The sequence below is a fragment of the Mus caroli genome, chromosome 6 (assembly GCF_900094665.2).
Source record: "Mus caroli chromosome 6, CAROLI_EIJ_v1.1, whole genome shotgun sequence".
Taxonomy (NCBI): Eukaryota; Metazoa; Chordata; class Mammalia; order Rodentia; family Muridae; genus Mus; species Mus caroli.
The window spans coordinates 50,358,808-50,369,577 of NC_034575.1; the positions used below are offsets into that span (position 1 = coordinate 50,358,808).

At 38.9% G+C, this 10,770-nt stretch overlaps 1 protein-coding gene across 1 annotated transcript in view; it reads left to right on the forward strand.

The window, feature by feature from the left end:
* Positions 1 to 10,770, forward strand: part of Itprid1 (ITPR interacting domain containing 1) — a 138,332-nt gene that overhangs the window by 57,134 nt on the left and 70,428 nt on the right. Inside the window, exons 8-9 of the mRNA XM_021165730.1 lie at positions 5,738 to 6,324; positions 9,597 to 9,654. Of these exons, the coding sequence (XP_021021389.1) occupies positions 5,738 to 6,324; positions 9,597 to 9,654 (645 nt within the window). The remainder of the gene's footprint in view (positions 1 to 5,737; positions 6,325 to 9,596; positions 9,655 to 10,770) is intronic.

The following is a 10,770-nucleotide window of genomic DNA, read 5'->3' on the forward strand; positions in this document are numbered from 1 at the left end:
TTCCACTCACCAGCAGTCTCAAAATCCTGTGGCGGGGGTCGTGGGTAGCTGGCGGGTGTCAGCCGACCCTGCGCTCTAGCTACTCTGGTGCTGGTCCGGCCGGAAGAGGCCTGTGGTCCTACTCAGGCCGGTTTTCTGCTTCCCTAACTAATGCCATACTAGTACTTCAATAAAACCAAGAAGGTCAAATGTAAATAGGCAAGAACTATGTTTGTTGGATCCTAAAGACAGAATGGAAAAGAACGTCTTATTCAAATTTAGAGCAGAGGGTTTAAACTGGAAAGTAAAATCAGTTAATCTGCCCACGGGCCAACATAAAATGCTAATTCATGCTCAAGACAGTGGTTCTCTGAGTCGACTGAACCAAATAAATCAGTAGGTTTGTCTTAGCTGAATACAAACTTTTTATGAGGTTATGGAAGGCAACCATAAAAGCAAGTGTGTGTATTATAGTTCAAGAAAAGGATGATACTTCCTATAAGCTTAACATAGGGGGAGAATGCAAGCAGAAGTATCTGGAAACATAAGAATTCCTCTCCAGGTCTGGAAAGGATTTCACTGTGGTCTGTGAAATGTTCACCAGTTTGTCAAAGCTGAAGGATGATGAGCTGATAGTTCTCCTTTCATGTGACAAAAACAGGTGAGCACAGGATGTGGTTAGGGAAGGCTGGAGAGACTGTTATGTGTGTCCAGACAGAATGGAGGACAGCATCCATGATTTGGTATCTTCCTTGTCAACTTAACTATATTAATAGAGCACATCTCCACTGTGCTGTGATACTGTGGCAAAACTCCTATGTCTGTTCCAGAGAGGCTGAACTTAACCATGATGAACTAATTAGAATGTTAGAGGAGATTTCAAAGCAGACAAGTATCAGGCTCATGTATAGTTACTGCTATTTGTTTCTAGCAAAATGTATAACAAAAACTGAGCAAGATGTTAACAAGAAGTTAGTTAGCCCAGAAATCTATGGAAAGCTGGAGTGGAGATCACAACTGCTGAGACGATTGAAGCCATTAGAAGAAACCAAATACTTTGCATCAAAATAATAGAAAAGACTTATTGAAGGCATCTCAAGAATTGGCCTACAGCTGAAAAGATGCTCAGTGGGCAAAGCTCTTGATAGGCAAGAGAGAAAACTTGAGGTTGGACTCCCAAACCCCATGAAAACAATAGGTGAGAACTGAGGAGACACTTAAGTTGTGTTTGCCACATAAGCAAGAGGGCCAGATTTTAGAGCATGTAAATGTAAAGTAGGCATGAAAGAATGTCTCTAATTCCAACCTTAGAACCCAGACATAGGATGCCCTGGAGCAAGCTGGGTAGCCAAACAAGTCAAAAGTGTGAACCCCAAGTTCAACAAAAGACCCTACATCAGTGTATTAGGGAGAATATGATCAAGGATGACATCTTACATCAACAATGAGCTGCCATATACACATAAACTCATGTGCATGTATACCTGCACACACATCTATACCCACACCCATAAACATGTACACACCACATACATACATACACATGAAAAAATACTTAAAAAAATTTGATTGAGACCTCATTAATCACAGGTTCAATGGAAATGTTTGATTCACTTTAAAGAATTGGTGGAGAGTTTGTAAGGAAGTCATCTGGGTACTTATAGGTTACTTCAGTCATGCCTCAAGGTGTATCTCACTGTCCTTTGAGCTAGTGATAGACCTTGTCTTCATCAAGATGATGCTGTTTTTCTTTTTTATTTGCTTGTTTTTCAAGACAGAGTCTCATTTTGTAGCTCTGCCTATTCTGGAGGTCATCAAATGTACCAAATTGTCCTCAGACACACAGAGATTAGTCTGTGTCTGCCTCCCAAGTGCTGTAGTTAAAGCCATGCACTACTGCACCCAGCTTGTGATGCTGGTTTCTAAGCATGCAAGATATAAAAAGCAAAGAATTATGAATAGAGCCTGAAGGAGTCACCAGTGGTATGCAACTGAAGGCGGTGACTTCCTCTCTTCCTGAATATATCAGTAGCATAATAGTTAGCAGTGAAGGGTGAGGCCCTTTGAGTCCCTCTTCCATTCATCCATGACCATTGAGGGGCACATTCTTATTTCAAAGTAAAGCCTGGGATGTCAGGCAGCTTGCAGAGTTAGGTTCTCTAGAGGTGGGTACTGAGAGGACACTGTCTATAGCTATGAAAGGGAAGCCAAAGATGCAAGAAAGAACCCCAGAAGTTAGAGATCCAGCCACATGGACCATCTTTCATGGAAAGCCACAGTCAAAGAGCAGAGAAATACCCAGAGAGAGGCAACATAGGCTGGAAATAATAAGGTTAAAGCAGCCAGGCTTTATCAATGCACTGTAGTTCCCATTATGCCGATCTGTGCCCTGGAGGTTATCACTGAGCCACAGGACTTAAGGTTCTCCTCTTGGGTTTCATCCTTGCTTTGATCTCATCCCATTGTTCTAGGATTCCATCTTTCCCCACTTGGAATTCAGAATATTTATTTTCTAGCTCATCATGTTTGAGAAATGTAGAAACTATTTCTGATCTTACACAGTCTGACTCTTCAGAGGAGACGTTGAACTCGCACTTTTGATCTGTTTACATTGTTAAGAATGTAGAAACACTTGGAGGTGCATTTATACACGAGTCATCCATAAGTTTTTGAGGGCCAGATGTGGAATGTGGTGATTTAATGAGAGATATGTGGGTAGCAAAGTAACAGGGGTATATTTGTTATGGTTAACTTTGGCTGTTAACTATATTGAGAAACAAGAAATTAGAAAAGCATACTTCCAGGTATATCTGCATGCTTTCAGAGAGGATTAACTCTGAAAATGGTGGGGACATGGTGCTGAATGTGAGTAGCACTGTCCCACAGTTTAATAGAAGGCAGAGAGCTTAAATAGAATAAAGAGAACAAAGAAATTTCTAGGTATTTATGTTTGTATTCATAGATGAATGTTATTGTCTATCTTAAGTATAGAAGCCATGCATTCCAGAGAATGGTAGTAAATGCAGAAAAGACTCTTGGCTGCACAAGGTGCTGAAAATAAGTGCTCAACCCTAAATAAAACACATAATATTCCCTTTAAGGCTCATGGAACGTTACCCAGATGAGTTTGGAAAAATCATAAGGACTGGGAAATAAAGAGGGGGAAGTGCAAAAAGCCATCTTTTGGGCAAAACACAGCCATTGCAACCTTGAACTCATAGCATGTCTGCCATGATTAGGTCTGCATAAGAATGTGCCCCTCAACAGGCAGGTATGGATGGGAGAGGGACTCAAAGGGCCTCACCCTTCAGGGCTAACTATTATGCTACTGATATATTCAGGAAGAGAGGAAGTCACTGCCTTCAGTTGCATACCACTGGCGACTCCTTCAGGCTCCATTCCGATGCTCACACAGATAGCACTAATTAAGTGCTACACAAATCAAGTGTTATAGATCTGGAAAATGGACTTCTAGATATGGGCCAAGGGATAGGATTGGGATATGGAATGATAGGAATGGGAAAGAGATCCATCCCATAATCAGCCTCCAAACACAGATACTATTGCATACACCAGCAAGATTTTGCTGAAAGGACCCTGATATAGCTGTCTCTTGTGAGGCAATGCCAATGCCTGGCAAACACAGAAGTGGATGCTCACAGTCAGCTATTGGATGGAACACAGGGCCCCCCAATGGAGGAGTTAGAGAAAGTACCCAAGGAGCTGAAGGGATCTGCAACCTTATAGGTGGAACAACAATATGAACTAACCAGTACCCCCAGAGCTCATGTCTCTAGCTGCATATGTAGCAGAAGATGGCCTAGTCGGCCATCATTGGGAAGCGAGGCCCCTTGGTCTTGCAAACTTTATATGCCCCAGTACAGGGGAATACCAGGGCCAAGAAGTGGGAGTGCAAGGGTAGGGGAACAGGAGGGGGAGGGTATAGGGGACTTTCAGCATAGCATTTGAAATGTAAATGAACCTAATACAATATTGGGGAAAAAAGAGGGGAGGAGGAGAGTATCCAGAATACATTAAATATATGTATGGAATAGTCAGAGAACTAAATTAATCCAAAATATGGAAAAAAGAAAGCCCACTAGCTCAGGTATACATATTCTCTGTCCTCCCCTTTTTATCTCTGATGATGTAGGGTGTCTTACTCTGCCACACCCTCCTCACTACGATTAACTGAAACCTCTAAAAACATGAATAAAAAAAGCTTTCTCCTGAAAGCTTTTCTTTCAAGTATTTGGTCATAGTAGTGAGAAAATATGATATATAGCATGTCTCTGATCAACTATGTGTGCTTTTACCATTATCAAGTAATATAATCGTCATGATAGCATTAGGGCTTGATGAAGCCATACTACAAAAGTAAAAGTCCTTGGTTTTCTGTCACCATAGCTTTATTTTAACAATGTAGAAAAGAACCCACCTCGCCATGACTTACAAAATGACATCATATGCCTAAATTATCTCTTACTTCATGAGGTCCCCCTACAAATCTAATTAAGACAGTAATTTTATATATTGACAGATTATTAAGGCATATTAAGATACTATATTATGAAGAAAGACTAACAAATTGAAAATATGATTCATTTTGAAAGCAAACAAGATTCTTCATTAATTACTGTTTGTTTCTTGAAAGGATGAAAACAATATGGTACCTGTTAATAACTTTAATAGCCAATCTTTGTTTAATGTTGCCTATTTACATGTTTGCTTTGATGTACATCACAGCTATGACGGATATATAGACAGCCACAATTAACAAAGTTAAAAAATAAATCCATGAGCATTAACTATGTTTGGCATGGAATTAAACCCTGCATATGTATTAATCCATGCATAGTGGGGTCAAACTTACAGTGATGGCTGACCTGGGGCTTGTAACCAGGCCTCCTGATTCCACATGCTATTCCACACTTGGGTAATGAATATGGTAGGCATGAAAATGAGACAACTACTGAATGAAGCCAGAGAAAGCAGACTTAGACAACTTCATAGCAAGAGCCTGAGATATTGCATTAGAATGTATTTTATCATTTGCAATAGTACGGATGGATGTTGGTACTTTGTCCACTAGGACAGCACTATGCCACTAAGCAAATCCTCAGCCCTAGAGCTTATCTTTTGACATTTGATATTTTACACATAAACATACAGAGTCGCACATCTCTAGGGTTTTAAATGAATTAGCATGTAACAACTATGTTATATATGAACCTATGAATTTATGTGTATCCAACTCAGTTTAAAACCTATCAGCTTTCCTCATGATAGAGTGACTACTTGGCGGGTAGGTGTCTCATCTTCAGAGAGAGGGAGTTTTAACAGCCTTCATCATCTTGGAAAAGCACATTATCCATTCTACAAGCTTGTTTCTCTTCTTTTTTTAAAATTTATTTATTCTTTAGTCTTTTTTGTTTTTACAGTCCAGACTTTCTCCCCCTCCCAGTCCACTCTCTGACCATTCCACATCCTTTTCTTCTTACACTTGTTTTACTTACTGTATGTGTGCCTGTGTACATGCCACACATGTGGAGGCTAGAGGACAACTTGTGGGAGTAGGTTTACCATGTGGATTCCAAGGATGAAAGTAAAATCTTTGGAATTAGCTACAGACAGCTCTACCTGCTGAGTGATGTCAGCGTCCCCCATTATTTAGTTCTTACTATATTATTTACTGCATCAAAGTAGTTTAATGGAAAAAAATACTATTGTAAAACTTCTATGATCCTATATTTTTCAGGTCGGTTCCAACAGTTGGAAATCCTGGATCATGTGACCAATGCCTTCTCTTCTTTGCTGGATGGTGTTAAAATCCAACAGAACCAGCATGAAGAAAAAGTTGAAAGACAGACTATGCAAAATTCTTCATCAAGTGGAGCTAAAGAACATAAGAGAAAAATGAGCCAACTTTTAAAAAGAGCTTCAAGACAGACGAGCAGGATGGATGGTAACCCAGCCCCGTCAAAATCATTCAAGGTAGAACATGAGATTTCAACTCTGCCAACCAAGCCATGGGATCCTAGAGTGGAGCTACAGGTGGCTTCCATTAACCATGATGCAAGTCAAATGCTTCCATTAATAGAGTGTGGTTCTGCCGAAGCCTGCAATGACTTGTCACCTTGTCCTCCTCTTTGTCCTCCTCCTCACACTCTTCTGGACAAGCCATGGCCTTGCTCATGCACATTGGCCAAGCAGTCTCCTCATACCTGTTTGTCTGAGGGGTCAGTTAGAAGGAGACATTGGAAGGAGAAATGGAATCACATGGACAGACTCAAGAACTTGTCGCACATTGTGAGTAAAGGACCAGACTCCTTTGAAATGGAAGAGGTGAGTGCTGCATCTAGTGCTTAGTTCCTACTGGAATGGCCCATGCCACCATATCTATCTTTTTGCTTTCTTGACTCCATTGATACACTTGATCTCCCAACTCTTTTAGCATTTTACCTTGTGGTTCTGTCTTAGTTAAGATTTTATTGCTGTGAAGAGACACCATGACCAAGGTAATTCTTATAAAGAAAACATTTATTTGGGGCCGGCTTACAGTTTTAGAGGTTTAGTCCATTCTCATCATGGCAGGAAGCATGGCAGAATGCAGACAGACATAGTTCTGGAGGAGGAGAGAGTTCTAAATCTTAATGCATAGGCAGCAGAAGATACTGTCCCCCTAGGCATAGTTTGAGCTTATATGAATTCAAAGCTCTACCTCCACAGTGACATACTTCCTTTAACAAAGCCATACCTCCTCCAACAAGCCACATTTCCTGATAGTGCCACTTCCTATGTCCAGGCATTTACATACAGAAATCTATGGGGCCATACCTATTAAAACTACCATAGGTTCCAAATTCAATTTAGTCTGAGACAGTTAAAGTCATTTTAGTAGCTTCACACAGAACTAAACTAGGATGAAACCAGCCTTAGTTACTTTTCTATTGCTGTGTCAAGATACCACGATGAAGGCAATTATAGGAGAAACAGTTCATTCAGAGGCTTACAGTTTGGGATGATAAACCCACGATTATCATGGACAGGAAGGAGCATGGCAGTAAGCAAGCAGTCATGAGAGCTTACATCCTGAACCATGAGAGCTTACATCCTGATCCACGGGCACTCTACAAGGAGAGCTAACTGAGAATGGCCTAGAATTTTGAAACCTCAAAGCCTACACCCAGTGACACACCTATATCAATAAAACCACACATCTTAATCCTTCCCAAAGAGTTCCTACAACTGGGAATCTTCAGGGTCTTTCTCAAACACCACAAGGATCCACCTATTTTTTCTTATTCACAACTGAATTTGAGTAATCTCTTACTTTGCTTTTACTCTATTTTTTATTACATATCTCAATGTGGTTTTTATCTACCTTCTATCCATAATTCACTTTAAGGGGTCAGTTCAATTACTCCAACTCAGTGATAGTTGAATCCAAATTTCCCTCTGTGTTTGTTCTTAAAACCCCATCATGGAGACCTAGTGAAAAGATGTGTGTATCGGTTGCCACTTCTGTGCTGAACTCCTGACAGCATCAAGACCAAAGAAAGTGTTCAGAAATGCTTGCCAAAATGTGTGATGCAATATCCTTAATAAAACACTAAGAGTGCAGTGAGGGCTTGGAATTTGGGGAGTTAGTTTCCTTTATGTGCTTGTGTCCGGGTTTATTGATATTCATATATGGTGGCCCTGTTTTCCCTGTGTTCTCTAATTCTTCAGTCTTACTTCTCTCATTCATATTAATTTGTGTTTTATTCTGATATCTCCTTTTGTGTTTAGTTGGTTTTGTGTGTGTCTCTATGTGTATATTGTGTGTCTGTGTATGTATGTGTGTGTATGTGTGTATATGTGTGTGTCTGTGTGTGTATGTGTATGTGTGTGTGTCTGTGTGTGTATGTGTGTGTCTGTGTGTGTATGTATGTGTATGTGTGTGTGTGTCTGTGTGTGTCTGTGTGCATATGTGTGTGTGTGTATGTACTTGTATTTCCACTTATCTCTGTATTGATAATGGAAAATAGAATGGGACATGAACTTATTGATAACTGTTATTTCATTTAATGCTATAGAATGAGAAAATGCAGCCTAGGGAGACTGCATATTAAAAAGGAGTCAATGTCAGGATTAGTGGCAAATCTAAACATTTAATTTCAAGAATTAAAATGTATAAAATGGCAGATTTTTTGAGGTATTAAATGATAACCAATATTCATAACTAATCTGGACAATCGAGTTTAACTAAGGTTGGTTAAATTTTTTGAAGACAATCTATCATGTTTTCCTCCAATCCTATTGAATGCTGCTTTTGGCAGTATTTGGCTTGACTACGAAAACTATACTCCCTACAAAAATTATATACATATTTTTAATGCAAAGGGCAACATATTCTGTGTTTAAGTCGACTAAGTAGAATTGAGTCAGTTTCTTTCTTTTTACATTACCAAGCATATTAAATGAATTTCATAGCTATGAAATTCATGCAGTTATGTTACATGACAGATGCTTTTTTATATTCATGATCAATAATCTTTATCCTTCCTTCCTTTGTGAATGGACCATGTATTACAGAAAACACATATGAGGCCACCAGCATTATTGTTAGTTGGCATCTTTATTGGATGCAGACTGCCTCTTTATTTAATCTTTACTGACTTTTAAAACTAATAACAATGGGTCACATAGGAAGGTTACACATGGCATTTATATTAAATTGTTGCACTTTTCTTTCTTTTTTTTTTCTAACTGAAAAAATGTGCTTTGCAGCATAGCAGATTGACTTTTCTTCATGATAATGATGTGGAAAGAGAGTTTTCTCATTACATTTAAAAATGTGATGAAGCACATTGGTTTGATCTACTGAAACCAGCAAAAGGAATGCTGGGAAGTGCATCTAATCAGCTCTCAGTATAAGAGACTCCTTCCGAATCCTCAAGTGAAAACTTTGACTTCATGACTATATCCTAAAAAGTGAGCTAAACCTAAATCCTATAAAGAAATAGTCCAAAATATCAACAGTAACTATTTTCGCTATATGAAGCACTTCTTGGTGACACACTTCTACAGTAAGCAGTGTTACTGTTTAAAGGTGATAGTCGCTGCTTTGCTTTAGCAATAGCTTGGTCATCATTCATAGAATATTATTTATTACTCTCCAAAATATTTCAAAAATAAACTCTGCTCTCTCAATATAGAATTAATCTTGTGTGTGTGTGTTAAGGAATATGTAGCAGCTACATTATCTCAAATTACTGTGCATAAGCTTATCAAGCAATACTAGCTTTCTCACATATATTTAATATTCTTCAATAGCAAAAGGAGTTCTAATTCACAACTTCCAGAAAGAAGAAGCCTTGATCCTCTCATACAGAAGTGACCCTCCCCTCCCATAAAGTCTTTTAATTCGTTGAGTCTTTTTTGTGGACATCTCATGCCTTCTACTCTCCTCCTTCTCCTCCTCCTCCTTTTCCCAATAGCCCATTATCTATCACCATCAATTTATGTTTATTCATCTGCATGGTTATCAGTTGATAATTATTGCTTATTGGTTAAATAAAGTGAATGTGTCATGAAAATATTCCTAGTGAAATTGATGTATTTTGATATTTTAGGTCCAGAGCTTTGAAGAAGACACTGGCAACCCTCTTATCCTGACATCAGGAATTATAGGTAAGGATTCGATAATAGATATGGTTTCATTAATGATCGTTCAGAGACAGAATGAAATAGCCAATGCTTATCTCAGTTAAAATATATGGAGATTCATTGTGACAATGAATTCCAATCCATTTCTATATCGTTTGAGCTGAAATGTAAATATATGTGTAAAATTTAAAATACTTTTCAGGAAAGTATTCCCTTTCCCTGTGATTGTTGTGTGGTTTGTCTAGCTGGCTCTATGAGCCGTGTGTAGGAAAATGGATTTACCATCTGAGACTGAATGGGCGTTTTCCTCTCCTACTGGGGCTGGTTGTTGCACAAGTCACGACATTTTACAGGCCTCAGTTTTTTCCATAAATAATAAAGAAATCAGTGTGAATAATTTTAATGTTTCCTACTAATACTTGCATTCTAAATTGTTTGTAACCTCATGTCAGATTCTTCATGGCAGAAATTGCATGAAGCTTTCCTGGCCTTCTCTTGGGATGTACATTCTAGAGTAGAGAGTGAGCCTTGCTTTGTTCTTGTTTCTTATCCCCCCCAGTTACAGCACTCACAGCTGCCATGATCCTTCAGTGAAGCTGGAAGCAGGCAGAGATTAGTCAAGCAAAATAGAGCAGATGAAGCTAGTGTGTTTCCTGGAAGAAAATATGCAAATTTTAAATTTAATTTAGTGTGGTGTCAAACACATCTTTTCCATTACAAAGTGTATGTATGGGTCTCATTTTGCTAAATGCTGTTTAGAAATTATGCATTAGTAATTATAGGGTCCTGCTGATTATATAAATTGTTATCCTGCTCTTCAAGTAATTACCACATAACCTGCACTGAGATTTATAAGACAAAAATAAGCATCTGTTTTCCATCTAATTGAATGCTTCTCAATGAAGCTGGAGGTCCCCTTGTCAAAAGGAACTGCCTTCCTTGACATTCAATTAGGAGGTCTACTGATATCACATAAGCCATCCCAATTATTCCAAAAAGATTACGTGGGAAGTTGAGCAAATTAGGAGACTAAAGTGAGAGAGGTGGTAGTTTGCCTAATAAGAAAAATCTGGACAAGTTGGGTTCTCTCTCTCTCTCTCTCTCTCTCTCTCTCTCTCTCTCTCTCTCTCTCTCTCTCTC